The sequence below is a fragment of the Macaca fascicularis genome, chromosome 12, assembly GCF_037993035.2.
Source record: "Macaca fascicularis isolate 582-1 chromosome 12, T2T-MFA8v1.1".
NCBI classification, from domain to species: domain Eukaryota; kingdom Metazoa; phylum Chordata; class Mammalia; order Primates; family Cercopithecidae; genus Macaca; species Macaca fascicularis.
In genome coordinates this window covers 20,997,289-21,015,613 of record NC_088386.1, presented here as the reverse complement: position 1 = coordinate 21,015,613, position 18,325 = coordinate 20,997,289, and the positions used below count along the sequence as shown (strand labels likewise).

Here is an 18,325-nt window from a genome sequence, read left to right as displayed (position 1 = left end):
TCGAGCTCAGCACTCGCAGCAGCCCCACAACTTGCTCTTCCCTGTCTTCCCCATTGTAGTAAATGACAGCATCATTCACTCAGGTCCCAAACCTTCAAGTCATCCTTCACTCTCAGACCCTCGCTGAATCCATTGGTAAATTCTGCGCATTCCGCCTTCAAGATCTGTATCATCTCTGATCCCTTTTATGCTCCATGGCTACCACACCAGTCCAGAGTGCTCTCACCTCCCCTCTTCCCACTAGTTTCACTACTTCCACCCCAGCCTCTGCAGTGTATTCACCACACAGTGGCCAAAGGGATTTTTTTTTCTTTCTTTTTCTTTTTTTGAGACAAAGAGTCTCACTCTGTTGCCCAGGCTGGAGTGCAGTGGCACGATCTCGGCTCACTGCAACCTCCGCCTCCCGGGTTCAAGCAATTCTCCTGCCTCAGCCTCTAGAGTAGCTGGGACTACAGGTGGGCGTCACCACGCCTAGCTAATTTTTAAATTTTTAGTAGAGATGGGGGTTTCACCATGTTGACCAGGATGGTCTCAATCTCCTGACAGATGATCCGCCCACCTCAGCCTCCCAAAGTGCTGGGATTATAGGCACGAGCCACTGCACCCGGCCCCAAAGAGATTTTTAAATGTCACATCATGACATTCCTTGATTCAAACTCTCCAATGACTTCCCTTCTTAGTCAAGAAAACAAATCTCAACTTGTGCGGCTGTGCGCATCTGGCCCTTGCACGTCTACAACTCTCTTTCCTGCCCCTCTTCCCCTCACTCCCCTCCAGCCACACCGGCCTTCCTTCTGTGCTTCCCATGTGCCGGGTACACCCCTGCCTCAGGCTTTTCATTGGCCAGTCCCTGTCTGCAATCTTCTCCTAGTCATCTATACACAGGACTGCCTCCTCACTTGTCTCTGCCCAAATGTCACCACCAAATGTCATAAGCCCTCCCTTATCACCTCCTAGAAGGCAGACTCCCTCCCTAGACCAGCTGCTGACACTTGGTGTCCCATACTGTGAGCTTCCTGAGCACCAGGTCTTCCACATTCTAGTCACTGCTGTCTCCCTGATGCCTAGAACAGTACCTGGCGCATAGCAGGTACTGAATAAACATTTGCTGGACTAATGAATGAAATATAAACATAAATGCGTAGGGTTTTAAAATACTCCAACTTGAAGAAAAATCTGAATTATTCCAGTGGTACAGGAATGTATGGGGGTGGGAGGGCCCCAGAGAGGCCATTTCACAAGCACGTGCACCTCTTAGGAGCACAGTCTCAGGCACACAGGATTAAAAAACACTATAATTGCCACCTTCCTTCTAAGGAGCAGACAGTTTCGCTCAAGATCTAGGACAGCTGTGTACTTTCTTAGCCTCTCCTCTCCTGCCAGTGTGGCCTTTCTAAAACCCACCATGTCACTCCCCTGCACAAAACCCTTCAGCGACTCACTACCGCCCCAAAGGCAAAGCCCTAACTAACTTATAGCTGCGGCTTCCCCCGAACTTCTTGGTCTTGCCTTAGTTCACCTCACCATCTTCATTTCTTGCCCCTTCCCACTCTAGATACCATACTTCAGCCAAATAGAAAGGTTGGCTGCTCCCCACATAGACATATCCCCTTATTTCTGGGATTTTGCCCATTCCGTTCCTCTGCCTGTAACATGCTTTCCGTCCCCTCCTGTCAGTTACCTTTTGCCCCAACTCTCACCCTAGAGCGAGCTTCTTCACAGTGGCCTCCAGGCTCCTGGCAAGAAGGGAGGGCAAGCCCCAGTGTGCAAGGACTTGTTAAGTCTCTGTCTGTTGACCAAAGAAAGACACAGCCGAGACCAGATTGAAGAGGTGGAGAAATAAAGCACCTCACAATGAAAATCGTGATTTCACTGCATACAGGGCTAGAGGAACGCCTGGTTCTCTGCAAGCCATTTCCCACCCGCCCCCCTCATGCTTTCCCAAGTGCCTGCTCAGCTTCTGGCCTCAATCCCAAAATCACATCCTCTGGGGTAATTTTCCTGATCCCCAAAGCCTGGGTGAAGAACGTTTCCTACAACACTTTATGATACTGCTGCATTTATTACTCCGTACTGCCAATGAATACACGAATGTAGGATTACATTCAATTATTTGTAGGAGAAGTGCAGGCCCTCCGATCCACATGGCGGAGGTGACTATACTCAACATTTTGTGGCACATGGTGTCAGTTCTCCCTATAAGGGAGTGTGTTTTGGTTTCTGTTTTATCTTCATTGCTCGTACTGTACCTGACACAAAGTGGGTACTTAAAAATATCTGTGAAATAAATACATAACTACAATAAAAATAAAATGGAGTACTTTAAAAAGGCACAAACAATGTTCTTGAGACCACTGCCTTGTTAGGCTCAGCAGGCTGCAAACATTAGAGCTGAGACAGCACAAAACTACGTGAAATGAGAATGAAATGCCTCAGCAGGAGAAAATGAGAGAAACACCGCAGAAAGCGACACTTTCCTTTTATTAGATTCACAATGCTTTGTAACGCCCAACCTCTCCTTTGTAGAATTTTTCTTTGTTAGAAAACAGACAAACTGTGTCCTTAGGAACCATCTTCTACTTGGTCCAGCGCTGGCCTCAGGCCGCCTGCATCTGCGTGGACCAGTAAGAATGAAGTCCAGCGGCCTAGAGAAAAGCGTCATAAACTGGAAGGTCATCCCCCAGGGCCTCCCCGACTTCACATACACAGAGTGTGCGTGTCGCACACACATTATATACAGAGATATGTATTTTTTTTTTTTTTTTACAAAAAATAAAATAATTTGCACAGCTCTATTAATTCTTTAAAATTACACAGGCAAGGTTTATGCTTCAGTATAACCATTTTTACTTTGGATTGAAGTGAGAATTTTAGGCCTAAAAATAACTTAAGATTACCAAGCAGAGGCCATCTAGCGACACAGACACAAGACATCTTGAGCTCCATGAAACTAGAAATGTGGTGATGTCATCCTCACACAGGGGGCTACACATCCCCATCGATTATTTTAACTAAAATACAAAAGCAAAATAGTGTGTTAAAATAATCCTCTACTCAGTGCATTAGCACATATACCAAATTATACTATCTGCATGACAGTCTCTAGGTACCAAGACTGTATTTTTGCAAGTGCTATTCTCTACTTCATTAAACAGAGTACCCAGCCAGCAACCACAAAAAAGGAACGCATGCTGTACAGCAAGAGAAGGGGAGGGAGACGATTTTCAGGGTGATAACTTACATGGCAACCAAAAGGAAAATAAGTAAGACAAACCTCACAAGATAGATATAAAACTAATTTGCAGTGACATTTGATATGTAGTTTTATCAGAAGTAATACATTTAGGTTACAGTTATGTGAAAAAGAGAAACTATATGAAATTATAGGCTTTCTCCTAGAATATCCAAAATGCTTATCAACAGTTAATTAGTACAAGAAAGATGACCACCAGGTGACTGAATAGACAGAATGACATGTAGTATTTTAAAAACACAGATTCTGGGACTAGAAGCTACCACCAAAATATCCAGAAATCTGAGTTAACAGGTCCTTTACTTTGCACACTTGCTGCTGATATATAGAACCACGAAGTGTTAGCACAGACCACAAATGCAACCGCTAGCCTAGAGGCCCTCACAGAAGAGAAGGCGATGAACACCATCCCGCCAGGGTGAGGACAGGGAGTGTCGGATGCGTTTGTGTTTCCCCCCGTATACAAAGGCCATCTCTAGCGCGGAAATCTCTCAACAGCTCAAGCCCATTCTCGCTGCCTCCTCCGTGAAACAACAGAGCTCAAGCTTGGTGCTGGGAAGTCTTTCTGATGCTGGTTTGATTTCTGATCACCCAAATGGACAGGGCGCTCTCCAGGACCTCCCAGGTTCTCCCTGGCACCTTCCCTCCCGCAGGAGGAGGCAGCACTGTCACTGACGCCACCAACGAGTAATGCTCCAAGAATCAGAAGAAGGAGGTATCTGATGAAAAGGCACCTGCAAGTCTAAAGTCCTCTTTGGTGAGAACACTGTACATCCGCTGAGGCAGAGCTTTGGAGTAGGGAGCAGGGCGCGGCACAGTGGTGCGCAAAATGAATTCCCGGCCGGCAGGGGGTGGGAAGTCTGACACGGAGTTCTGCCTTCTTTCCTCTGGGGAGCCCATTCTCTTCGATTCCTCCTCTGGTGGAGTCATGGCTGCAGCCTGGAAAAGAATCAAATGCTAAAGCCAAAAGCAGGTCAAATGCTAAACTCAGATGCTTTTGAAGGACAGGTGATTTAATATGATAAAGATATGAAAATGCCCCAAGTTACTCAGTAATGCAGTCAGCTATATGTTAAGATTACTCAAAAACCACATAACACAGCAAATGCAAGAAGCTGGAGACACTGCATGAGCAGCCGGGCTGGAGACAGACAGGAGGGATGATGACTGCCAGGCAATCTGCTCTGAGGAGAGAAAGCCATATTCAGACATCTGATGAAAAAGGACCTCGGAGCTGTGCTGCTTTCTACGTTTCTTCCAGTGATGACCCAAGTCTACATCTGATAGCCTTAGTCCAGTAAGGAGCTGTTTTTTTCCAGAGTGAAAAGATGATTTTCATCTTGACTCTGGGTCAGAATTTTTAATCGATTCTTTTTAAGGTTCACTTGCCAAATTAAAAGTAGGAGCACTGGTCTTGCTTGCTGGGCAGCTAATGTGATGCCGAAGTGATAGAGCCCCATATGGCAACCGCACAAGAGAAGTTCTCAGTATTAAAGGCATCTATTTTTTCATTGAAATGACATAAAATGCATATTCATTTACAGCCTACAATTTTAATTCTTATTACTATACTTTTTTTGATACCATCAATTTGGAAAAAAAATTGTTTTGGCAATGAAAACATGAAATCATGTTGCGCTAAGTATCAGCAAGAAAGGTAAGCCAAATCCAGACTGTGAGAGAGGTGGTTAGTGTTAATGACCTTATGAAGTTCGAGGAATGGGAAGGAACAAGGAACTATGAGGGGCAAAGGCTATTTTGTTACCTCATCAGAAGATTCAGTCAGCTTGAGAAGGGGTGAGAAAAGAAACAGTGATGAAAGGGAAACAAGCAAGATGGTTTAAATCGGGCTAGACAAGGGAGTTCAGGATTATTTCAAAGACAGCATGCACTACATTAAGGAACACGATCCTATCAAAAGAATATTCAAGACAAAGTCACACCACACACAGCACACCTAGCTGTCAACTACAGCAAACATCTACTACTACTCATGCATCCATGGCTCAACAGGTGACATATGATGTCATTTAATGGGAGAAATGACCAACAAAAACCTAGCTCTTTTACTGGGAATTACAATGCTTAAAAAAAAAAAAAGTGTTCATGGCTTGAAAAATAGATATTCCAGTGAATTTAGGAATAGGTGCCTAAAAGTTATTCAATCCAGCAAGTCTGAAGCAAAATCCAGTTAGTCATTTATTTGCTGAATTCCATTTAAGTATGTACATACCAAGGACACCTGTAATCATAAGGCTCATTACTATTTATAATTTTGAGGAAAAGTTATAAATATATAAAATTACTATAAGTTATAAAAATGCCAAGTGAAATTACATCACAACTTTTTAAAAAAAATGTGTTAAAATCTTGACTAATTAGTAAAATTGATACAAAGTATCAGCTAATGAAAATAAAAGTTACCTGAATAAATTCTAACAGTTTACTTCAGCCAGACATTTAAGTACTGAGTTTAAAAATGAACCAATCAGATGCTTGTTATATTGATTAAGACAGTCTATCAATTCCCTGAAAACACTGACTACAAGGTCTGAAAACTTTTAAAATTTTTTCTTAAATGACATAATGTAGATGAATGTACAATTTCAGTAGCCATTAAGGGAGTTAGCTATACAATGAGGCTACTAAAAGATGATATACTATGTTCCTGTATTTAGTGATTTTGAAAGATAAGTATATTAAGTGGAAAACAAGAATAACAAAGTAATTATATAATATAACCATTTTAAAATTTATACATATGTATCTACTAGATGTTAAATCATCAATGGGTAGTGAGATTATGTGATTAATATTTTCTTATAATTTTCTAGGCCAGGTGTGGTGGCTCACACACACGTATAACCTCAGCACTTTGGGAGGCTGAGGAAGGAGGATTGCGTGAAACCAGGAGTTCTAGATCAGCCTGGGCAACAAAGTGAGACCCCGTCCCTACAAAAAATACAAAAATTAGCTGGGCGTGGTGGTGCATGCCTGTGGTTCTAGCCTCTTGGGAGGTTGAAGAGAGAGGATTGCTTAAACCTAGAAGTTCAAGGCTGCAGTGAGCTATGATCGTGCCACCACACTCCAGCCTGGACTACAGAGTGAGACCCTTTATTTAAAAAAGTGAATAAATAAATATAAAATTTCCTATACTGTTAAAGTTTTACTTGCAGTCAGTAGAGGGGGTAAGGAGGTTATTTCTATTTTGGGGAAAATAATTTTGTTCAGTTATCTAAAATAAGTAACAGTCTCAGGACTAAAGATATAAATACTTCAGATTTTAAATCCTCTTAACACATAACTTTTTTTTTTTTTGAGATGGAGTGCAGTGGCACGATCTCAGCTCACTGCAACCTCTGCCTCTTGTGATTCTCCTGCCTCAGCCTCCCAAGTAGCTGAGATTACAGGTGCTCGCCACCACGCCCAGCTAATTTTTGTATTTTTAGTAGAGACAGGGTTTCACCACGTTGGCCAGGCTGGTCTTGAACTCCTGACCTCAGGTGATCCACCCACCTCAGCCTCCAAAAGTGCTGGGAATACAGGTGTGAGCCACCATGCCCAGCCAACACGTCACTTTTTAAAAATGATCAAAGAGGAAGGAATTTTTGCAATACGAGGAACATTCATATGGGTGGCTAACAAGGAAATGTGCTTGTAAGCTTCTGGGTAGTGAACTGGATAGATATTATCAGATGTGGAACCAAACTCAGTTCTTGTTTTCATGCCAGAGACAAAAACAAAATAAATCAGAGCAAGTATCTATTATTCATTTGAAATTCTGAAGTTTAAGGAGCTGCCCCACAAACAAACTGAGATTTGAGCTCTTGCTAAGAATTCCTATCGGTGTATCTGGCTATGAATTTGAATATATTAACTAGCTGTATTCCAGACCAACTCTATGGGGATTAGCCAGTTGTTATTCCCTGTGTAGACCTACAGAAATTCTTTTTCTTATTTGTTTCTGAAAATTACACTCTCACAACTGGGTCATTCTAGTGTAATCACAGTGCCATAGAAGGGGAAGTGTGTAATTAGTGCACATCATAATACCTTTATCAGAATTCCTAATATTAATGAGCACTGAACTGAGAATTATCTGTGGGATGCCAGAGCCCTTAACCAGTAACCAAGATACTATATAATTTTAAAACCTTTACTTTCACTACTCTAGTAGTGCTGAAATCTGCCCTAAAAATCTGAAGTTTTTCCTCTTCTTTTCTAGGAAACCTCAAAGGTAGATCTCCTCACCATTACAAGCACAATTATATTTATAATTTAAGCTGAGTTGTGAATCTACTTTGCCCCACATGGGGTTTAAAGATGGTAAAACTGAACTCCATTCTAATTTGAAAGTTCCTATTTTTTTCCCACAGCACAACTCTGGCCATTGCTAACTGAGTCCCTGCCAACTTCTATAACAATGGATTTTGGACTCTTCTAATTTTTAAAATTTAGGTCCTAGAATATACTTATCATTTTAATTCAACATGTAGGAAATCAAATGGATTTCAAAGACTCAGAAGTCATTGTTTCTTCAGTGTTCAAACCCAATGCCCAGGCTTACACTCAGGTGACATGAGTGTGATCAGCCATGAGTGGGAACTAAGACAGCCTCTTCTCGAGTAGAGGTTTGGAGAGATCATGATGGAGTCAATAATGATTCTCACATACCCTCTGAGCATTCACAAACAGCTTGTGAATGATCCTGCCAGCATGTCCTCTTCCTGCACCGGTGACTAACACTTCAGGCTGCTCCAGCAGGCAACTCACAAACCTAGGAGAGAGAGACAGGCAACGAAAGGATGGAAAGTGAGCTGTCCAGGCCACTGGGCGTCCATCCTCCCACAGGAGTTTTGTGGACAAATCCTCAAGCTGATACTGGCTAAACCCAACAAAGTTGGAGTGAAATTTTACAGCAAGATAGATTGACGTTTGCAATTATTATCGACTTAACTGACAATCTTCCTACTTTTTCGCCTGTGTTAATAAAAAATTTTTAAAGCCCATCTCTGTCAAAGTGTAAGAAAAAAGTCTATTTTTTTCAGACTAGCTTAGAAAATGCTACAGTTAATAAAAGATGAAAAAAATTTTGTATGATATAAACTAAGTTACATTTATCCAATAAAAGCAATGATCCATATTTGTTTTTGTTTTTTTTTAAGGGGTATGTGTCTGTGTGTGCACGCACACGTGCACATATGCTTAAAATACTTGTGTTGGGCAAAGTCGCAATTGTAAACTGTTCCATTAGATGCTGGAAACACTGAACTTCCAAGTATGTCACAGATAACATATGGTGGAACTAACAGAGTTGAAGGCACAAAGCCACCAAGCCTGCACCACCTGCTCTTAATTCATACTACTATTTTAGAAACAAGTCCCTTGATTACAGCTTATTCTTCTCATTTAAAAGGAAGAAATTTTCAAGAGCAAAGTAGTCTAGGAGAAAACTTCACTCAACAAAAGACATAAAATGTAAACATGAACTTGTTAAAAGACAGCAAATGCCTTGCCATACAATATTAACTATTTAGCATCAATAATGCCATTTCTTATGGAAAGGCTCATGAAAAATTTTAAATGACAAATTTAAGCCACTGAACAAGCTAATTTGTAAACACTTTATCACACAGTAAAACAATATTGCCCTTCCAAATAACGTGGGCAAAAAATGAACAGGACCTCACACTGATCTAAGCTCCACTGGTAATGGTGTTGAGTCTCATAAAGAGAATGCCCCAATCATTTGCTTCATCTGAGAAAAGCCATCTGGTCACTCTTTCAAAACATAATTGCAAGGTGCATAGGATGTGTACCTTTGCTATCACAAATCTTGTTTAAAATAAACAACTAGGAACAGTAAGCAGAAATGGTTTCAGCACCTGCACCCTGTGGTCAAGGAATAGTAACAGCTGCAAAAAAAGTTTTGGGGCAGGGTGAGCAACACAGTTAACAGCTCCTCCACAAGAAATTACAGACACCACATCTCCAAGAGCAAACCAAGGAATCCCTAAAAAAGGAGGCTCTAGGAGACTGTTTCTAAAAGTGGGAAGAATGGAAACACCTGGTAGAGACTCAGAAATACAGGAGAGGTCAAATGTTATGATAATTATTTCTGTCTCTAGACAATGCTTGTTTCAAATAATATATGAGTACCACAAAAGAGTCTCAATATCCTATTACAATTTTTCTTAAGAGAGTGGTGGCTTTTCCTACTGCAGACAAAACCGAATTAGCCAAATAGCAATTACCTTTCAAGATCTTCCTTTTCCTCCTCCTGTTCACATTTCTCAGTTCCAAACTTGGCTTTTAGTGACCGAGCTCTTGCAATGAGAGCTTCCACATTAGTAATCTGGTGAATGATTTCCTGGTGGTGGAAAAGGAAGAGGCATACGTTGGGAGATGGCAAAAAAGCAAAGCCCTTTGAAAATGCATCTTAAAAATTATTTTTGCCAACTGAGGAGAACACTTGGCAAGATTCTGACACTACATCAAACTTACTTCCAATTTCTTGTCTTCTGGATTGGGGAAGTGCAAAACTTTACTGGAATGGGATATTATCTGCTTTATGATCTTCTTAACTGAAGAAATGTTTTCCAGACTTTCTATTTTAAAGAAGATTAAAGCCAGCATTAAATAAATTAAGCAAAATATACTTTCACTTTGGAAATGACTAACGACTAGTTAAATATGACATTTACCTTCTTCCTTTACCTTGAGTACAGCTGCATGAATCACAGAAGGTAACAGGTGCCGAGCAAGGTCTGCAGGTTTCTGGATTGCCAGATAGTGCAGCACCTGAAGGAGGGGCAGCGCACACAAATGATCAGCACAGGTGTCAAAGGATGAAGCAGCCACTTACAGAAGTGCAAATCCTCAGCCACTTGTCTTAATACTTAACAAGACAGCACTCCTCCAGGCAGCCAGCCACGACCCCAAAGGTGAGGATAATGTTACTGAAAGCACCTCAGAACTTCAATCTTTAATAATGACAAATATTCTATTTTTTCCTGCTTTCATATGTAATACATGCAAATAAGGAAAATACAAAGAAAATTAAAACTACCGATAAATTATAATACCGAGAGATAATAATCATTAACAGTGGAGCGTTTCATTTTAAGACACAGAATACACATACTAAGGGCATTAATATTGTATATGTAAAATACTGCCTTTTAACCTGCTTTTCTCATTTAATATTTCTAAACAGTGTTAGTGACTTTCCACACATTTTTTGGTTTTAGTTGTTTTGGTTTTTTTTTTCCAATTCTTATTATAAGAATACAGAGAAGTATGTACAAAACACAGACCCTACCTTTAGGCTACTTATTCGACAGTAGTAAAGATAAAAGAAGTATAACCCTATAAATATGTGTAATTCTTTTACATCAATAAACAAAATTTTAAGAAGTATAATCTCATAATGTGAGTCTGACTGATAAATGCTCATGGACTTCAAAATTTAAAAAATACAGGTGATGCAGAAATTTTCCTGAAATCCTAATTCCCCAAAACCACATTTTCATGTTTATCCTCGCAAACTACTTGTATGTCCATTTAAACACAGAGATGCAGATGCATATGTAATTTCTTAACAAAAATTAATAACTTACATACTGTTTTATTATTTGCTTTGTTTATTTAATGACTTGTGGTAGACTTTCTTTTTTTTTTTTTTTGGCTTGGAGAGTTTTGTCTGATTTGAAACTTCTTTAAATTAAGAAATATACATACTAGAGTATTAGAAATAGTTTAAAGAAAACACCAGCTTAGGAAACAGAATGTTACCAGGCTTTTCCAAGTCCTCCTGTGTACCCTCCATCCCCAGAATTAACTACAAATCATTCTTTTGCTTTTCTTTATAGTTTTTTTCTTTCACATATGTAGCCTTAAATAATATACTGTTTACTTTTGTCTACTTTTGACCTTTATATTAATGGAATGTTTCTGTTTATACCCTTCAGTGAGTTGCTTTTTTTATTCAGTATTGTTTTTGATACTCGTATACCATTCCAATATGCCACAGTTTACTCATTTTCACTGCTGTGTTAAAATGTTCCTACACTAATAGTGGATAGCTCCTCAGTTTTTGGCTATAACAAATAATGCTCCTAATACATTATCGCACATATTTCCTGGTGCAAATGGCACATGTACAACAATTACTTTAGGATATATACCTAAAAATTGAAGTAGGAAATGTACAAGATAATTACCCTACAAAGCGTTTCAATAGATTTACATTCTTATCTAGAGTAATGAGTTCCCTCTGTTGTACCTCCTTGCTAACACCTGCCTTTCTGAATTTTGTTTTCCTTAATTCACAGGAAAACAAATTTGCAGGAACAACACGAAATATGTTATTACCCTTTACCTGGATTCACATATGAACTGTCTCCCTCCTGTTCTGGACCCCTTGCTCTTTCTCTGCTCTCGTGTGTGTACACACTACAGACATAAACTTGTTTCAAATAATTTCAGAATAAGTCGCATACTCATGTCCCTTATCCCAAAATATGTGTATTTCCTAAAATTAAAAATATTTTATTATATAATCAAAATGCAAATGATTCTGATAATATACAATAAATTTAACACTGATAAAATAATTGTAATCTAATCTACTATCTTTATTGCAGTTTTGTCAACTGACCCCATATGTGTCTTTTTTTTTTTTTTTTGAGACAGGGTCTTTCTCTGTTGCCCAGACTGGAGTGCAGTAGTGCGATCTTGGCTCCCCGCAACCTCCACCTCCCAGGCTCAAGTGATTCTCCTGCCTCAGCCTCCCAAGTAGCGAGGACTACAGGCACGCAGCCACTACTGCCCGGCTAATTTTTGTATTTTTAGTAAAGACGGAGTTTCACCATATTGGCCAGGCTGGTCTCGAACTCCCAACCTCAAATTATCCACCTACCTCAACCTCCCAAAGTACTGAGATTACAGGCGTGAGCCACCACGCCCGGCCGCATAATGTGTCTTTTATGACCCTTTCCCTCAACCACTACACATCTTGGTAAGGATCATCCATTGCCTTTAGTTGTCATAGCTCTTTAATCTCAAGTAATCTGGAACAGCTTTTCACTGTTTTTTACAACATTTACATTTTGAGTATAGTTTCCTCTGCCTCCGAACTTTTTGGCTAACTAAATTCCATACTGTATTCAGATTTCCTTAGTTTCTAAAAACTGAGCTATAACTCACATAGCATAAAATTCACCACTTTAAAATGGGTAATTTCAGTGGTTTTTAGCGTATTTGCAAGGTTATGTTACCATCACCATTATCTAATTCCAGAACATTTTCTTTCCTCTCCCCCAAAAGAAACACAGTACCCCAAAGCAACCACTCCCGATTTCCCCCCTTCCCAATCTCCATTGCTGCCAACTACTAATCTAACTTACTGTCTCTATGGACTTGCCTATTCTAGACCTTTCGTATAAATGGAACAATGCAATATGCGGCCCATTGTTTTCTGGCTTTCACGTAGCATAATATTTTCAAGGTTCATCCATGTTGTAACACATATCAGTGGTTCATTCCTTTTTATGGCTGAATAATACTCCATTGCATGGACAGACCATATTTGGCTTATCCATTCATCACTGATAGACATTTGGGTTTATTGTATTTTGTGGCTGTCATGAATAATGCTGTCAGCATGTATGTATGTACACGGTTTCCTTAGTTTTTATCTAATGTCATTTTCCTGCTCCAGGATCCCCTTCAAGATACCACATTATGTTTAGCTGTCATATTTCTAGGCTCCTCTTGGCTGTGACAGTTCTCAGATGTTCCTTGTTTTTACTGACCTTGACAGTTTTGAGTTCTGGTCAAGTATTTCATAAAAATTCCCTCAATGATGGTTTATCTGATGTTTTTTGCTCATGATGAAGCTGGGTTATGTATTTCTGGGAGGAAGACCAGAGAGGTAAAGTGCCACTGTCATCACATCATGTCAAGAGTACATACCGCCAGTATGGCTTAGCCTGTGGATGTTAACCTTCATCACCTGGCTGAGACAGTGTCAGTGGGTTGCTGCCCTGTAGCGCCACTCCTTTTCCCCTCTCTGTGTGCCGTACTCTATGGGAGGAACGCACTACGTGCAGCACACACTTGCGGAGTGGGAATTAGCTTCACCTCCTTGAGGGTGGAGTATCTAGATACATTTAGAATTCTGCACAAGAGATTTGTCTCTTCTGTCCCATTAATTTATATATCCAATCAATTATTTTTATCAGTATGAACTCAAGGATATTTATTTTGTACTCTGAGTTACAATCCAATATTATTTTATTTTGTTGTTCAAACTGTTTCAGTCTTGGCCAGTTGGGAACTCTGATTTCAGTTGGCTCACGTGTCTTTAATATGCTCCCAAAATTGTGCAAATTTTTCTTTTTTCAAACTCTTTTAAAAATAGAATGTTCCTCATTTTGGGTTCATCTAATGTTCCCTCACAATTAGACTCAGATATTACATGCCTAGACCAAATAGCATATAAGTGGTATTGGGTACGTCAGAGTATCACAGCCCAATGTGTACGATCTCCATTTACTCCTCATTTGTGATGTTAATTTGGAGATACTGTCCTATTTCTCCACTTTCCTTGCAATGCAGACGCATTCTATAGAGAAACACTTAAAAATCATACAAGATGATGCTCTTCAAATTTCCACCTAGACTTAATATCTATTCATGATTCTTGCTGAACCAATCTTTACTATGAACATGGTTACAAAATGAAGACTTCCAAGTCCAACATATCCTCTACATTTACCAATCATCTTTTTTCTGTAGGAAATGACCTCCCCTTTCCTCTAGTTCTTTGTTTATCCATTAATTATCAATATGGTTCCAAGAATTCCTATTTTTTCCAACGGTTTATAATCATTCCTGTCCTTAAATATTTAGAACTCAAATTGTCCCAGATTTGGCCAATGTGAGTCCCTTCAAGTTAGCTCTCTATGAAATGCCCCCATCTTTTTTAAAAGCACTTCCCTTACTGTCTAGCAATCCAGGATGTTCCAGGTTCATCTTGTACCTTCCTTGCCTCAACCTTGAAATCAGTCATTTTTCTGAGGAAAGCATGGTTACTAAAAGTAACCACAGGAATGTGTAAAAAAAAATCAAGCTACATGTGCTCACTGCTATGAGGGTGTCAGTGCTTCTAGACTCTTTCAGAAGAAAGCCGGGGAATGTTTGCTTGTATATATGCGTACACACAAATACTTACTATGTCCATACCCACACACCTATCCATATATTAAAAACCCGTAAGTCCACACCAATACCTCCAATTCCAATTCATTGACACTGGGTTCTTCCTTGCCTTCCTTCATTTCATATTTGCATCTCACTTCCGCAGTAAGAAATTCTGACTTCCAACAACACCAACACATTTAGTTACTCACTTCGCCCAACCAATAATGCATTTCTGAAAGAGTTTCAGAATTGCTCTATCCATATCACTACAAAAAACAAGCTTAGATAATAGGGTTCAAGATTTTTTTTTTGTTTTTGCGATGGAGTCTCACTCTGTCACCCAGGCTGTAGTGCAGTGACGCGATCTTGCCTCACTGCAACCTCCGCCTCCCAGGTTCAAGCGATTCTCCTGCCTCAGCCTCTTGAGTAGCTGGGGTTACAGACGTGTGCTACCACCCCCAGCTAACTTTTATATTTTCAGTGGAGATGGGGTTTCACCATGTTGGGCAGGCTGGTCTCGAACTCCTGACCTCAGGTGATCCACTCGCCTCGGCCTCCCAAAGTGCTAAGATTACAGGCGTGAGCCACCGCACCTGACCTCAAGATATTTTTGTAGTCCCATCCTCCACCACAACTGAGAGTATAGAGTCAAACACATTTGATGTGTCCATAAATCACTTGGATTAGATTTTCCATCCTCCCTTCACCAATCCCTGTCGGTGTGGTTATGTTACTTATTTAAAATACAGCTGGATTAATGTGTCTCAACTTGCTTTCAGGTTTAGGTTATTTTTCCTCTTTCCATCCTTGTTGATTTATTTTTTAGAATAAGTAAAGCACAGGTTATAGCACAGTGGCTCACACCTGTAATCCCAGCACGTTGGGAAGCTGAGGCAGGAGAATTGCTTCAGGCCAGGAGTTTGAGATCAGCCTGGGCAACACAGTGAGATCTAATCGCTATAAAAAATTAAGAAAAATAATTAGTTGGGCATCATGGTGTTCACCTGTAGTCCTAGCTACTAGGGAAACTGGGCCAGGAGAATCACTTGAGCCTAGGAGTCTGAGGGCTATCTTTCTATTGTTCAAGTGTGTTTTTGAGAAGCGTTTTATTTTCTTCATTAAGATTTCAAACATTTTCTGTTAAGCATTTTACCTTTTTTCCCCTTACAATGAAAATTATATTTAGATCTTCTAAATGGTTATTAGTGTATATGAATGCTACTGATTACTGTATGTTAACTATATATCCTGCTGCCTTGCAGGATTCTTCTGTTTTCATTAGTTTTAACATTGACTTTTTGAATTTTCCAATTTACAGTCCTATCACTGCAAACAGAGTTCTTCTTTCAACTCCCATAACTCCGCTTTCTCTTGCTAATTACACTAGCTAATAACTGCAGAACAATTTTGATTGGCAGTGGAGATGGCAGGCATCCTTACTTTGTTCCTGACCTTAGTGACCCCCTATGGCTCCCCAATTAAGATGCTGTGTTTAGGACTAAAGTTTCTATATGTTTTCTTATTTTAAGGAAGTAGCCATCTATTCCACTCTTTTCCCAAGAGTTTTAAGTTAAATGTATCAAAAGCTTTTTCAGCACAAATGGAGATAATGATATAATTTTCTGCTTAGACCTATTAATGAAGCAAATTATATAAACAGACTTCTAAATAATCATCTCATATTTGATCAACATGTATTATGTTCTTAAAATGATATTAGAGTCTGTTTACTTCAGATTTTGCATTAAATTTCTTAAGTATTATTGGTCTGCTATTTTTAAAGATATGCTATCTTTATCAGGTTTAGGTACCAATGTTATAGTTGCTTCATAGAAGTTGGAAAATTTCCTCCAATTATCATGTGTTGAAATAATTTATGTAGCATTGAGACTATATGGTTTCTTGATATTTAGTTGAATTTCCCTGTGAAACTATCTGGGCCTGGTTCTTTTTAATGTGGCAGTTCCTTGATAATTGTCTCTATGAAAATTTGTCTGTTTATACTTTCTGTTTTTACTGGGGTTAGTTTTGATATAAATTCTATTTTTGGTAGGAATTTCCCTAGGAAATTGTCTAATTCAACTTGGTTTTCAAATTTACATACACAGAGATGTGCAAAGCAGTATTTTTAACATTTCCTCTGTATCAGTAGTTATTAATATGTGCCCTTTTTGTCACTTATTTTATTTTACATATGTGCTTTCCCCTTTTTTCTTGATTAAATTAGCTAATGGCTTCTCTATTTTGTTGACTTTAAAAGAACTAGATTGAACTCATTCATTTCATCTGTTTTCACCACCCTCTCCTTTTCATTTGCTTCCTTTTGTTTTCTTTTGATTTGACTTTTTTTTTTCTCGGGTTTTTAGTTAGGAATTTAATTCATTTATTTTCATTCTTTTGTTTTTACTGATATAGGTGTTAGGGCTATGAAAGTTCCTTTCATCAATTTCTTAAGTATAGCCTATAGGTTCTCATATGTAGTGTTTTCATTCTCATTGTTTTCCAAAAATTCTGTACTTTCAATTTGTATTTTCCCCTTTCACCCATATTGTTTAATAGAAAGTTTTATTCTATTAATTTTCTAGCCTAAGTGAGTGGTAGGCTATACCATCTGGGTCTGTATGAGTACACGCTATGATGTTCCCATGACGACAAAACTGCCTAACGAGGAGCTTCTCAAAATGTATCCTCTTTGTTAAGCCATAGGACTGTATTAGTTCTGTCTTAGTGTTCTGATTTTTCTCCTTAAAGGAAACTAATGAATTGAATATTCCTACTTTTCTTGTCTTTCATTTATACTACTTTCTCTTCAATTTCTTTACTGCTATATCTCATTTTCATCCTCCTGGTTGTTTCCCACTTTTCTTCAATGCCTTTTATAAATTTTAAATATAAATCTATTCTCTTTTGGGCCTCCTGTAATTTAGTCTTCATTTTTTATATGGTTGTCTTTTTTTCTTTTACTTCTATCCTGAGCTAAATCAGTTGCGGTTTCATTTCTTTGTGGGTTTTTTTGGTCCATCTCTGTTCTTGATTTTAGTATTTCTTATTAAACATGGTTTTTTCATATCCTCCTTAACTGTTTGAGGATATCTGATTCAGTTTGGAATGTTATGTTACAATTTTCTTCTGTTTTGTGACTGATTTTCTGGGAAATATTTTCATTAGCTGAAATGATCTGATTTTCATTTTCTGTTTTGTAAAGTAGTTTTATATGGATACGGTCTGTTCTATTCCATTCCTAGTAATATCACAAATAGCTTCAAAGTGCCCTCTTCTGAAGTTTCTTTAATGGACAGAGGGGGGTGAGGGAGGCTGGTTGTCTTGTTTTCCTTTCATTTCTGCAAGATCCTTAATTTTCCCCTCTTATTTCCTTTTTTCCCATCATTCCCACCCACTGCTTCTTTGTGTATCTGATCTTCTCCAAGGCTCCATTTCTAGTCCTGTTTACATTCAAGCCACTTCCCTGTGGCAAGTGCTGTGAACTAGCAAACCCTACCTGTGTTCAGTGTTTCGGCATGTAGTGTTAGGCTCTCTCTTTCTGGGGTGACTTTGTGTTTCATCTAAGTCTTCTGTATCTCTTGGCTCTTTGTCTTTTCCTGCCCCCTACTCACTATATCTACAGAGACTTATAGCAGTGGTAGCTCCACTGGAATTTGGTTTCTTTCTATTTACTGTTAATTTGAAGGTCATTGAAATTTCTGTCTCTTAGTAATGCTGAATGCATGGATTTATTTACTTATTGATTTCATGGGACTTTTTTGGGGGGCTGGAGGAGGTAGGAAGGTGTGCAGGGCAATTCAATATCAGGCAGGTGCCACTATATTCTCCATAACTCCAAATGTTTTTCAATAGCTGCTGCAAAGC

The 18,325-nt window shown here is 39.1% G+C and overlaps 1 protein-coding gene across 4 annotated transcripts in view; it reads right to left on the bottom strand.

Annotated features, from left to right (window-relative positions):
- Nucleotides 1–2,462: 2,462 nt before the first annotated feature.
- Nucleotides 2,463–18,325, bottom strand: part of RAB3GAP1 (RAB3 GTPase activating protein catalytic subunit 1) — a 110,541-nt gene continuing 94,678 nt past the window's right edge. For 2 of the 4 annotated variants that reach the window (XM_005572999.3, XM_005573003.4), the window contains 6 exons: nucleotides 9,958–10,054; nucleotides 9,758–9,861; nucleotides 9,508–9,623; nucleotides 7,928–8,030; nucleotides 5,019–5,039; nucleotides 2,463–4,192 (listed from right to left, as the gene is read on the bottom strand). In XM_005572999.3, coding sequence (XP_005573056.2) covers nucleotides 3,956–4,192; nucleotides 5,019–5,039; nucleotides 7,928–8,030; nucleotides 9,508–9,623; nucleotides 9,758–9,861; nucleotides 9,958–10,054 — 678 coding nt within the window. In that variant the 3' untranslated portion in view covers nucleotides 2,463–3,955. The remainder of the gene's footprint in view (nucleotides 4,193–5,018; nucleotides 5,040–7,927; nucleotides 8,031–9,507; nucleotides 9,624–9,757; nucleotides 9,862–9,957; nucleotides 10,055–18,325) is intronic. The other 2 variants (XM_005573001.4, XM_074008976.1) reach the window with 1 other exon arrangement.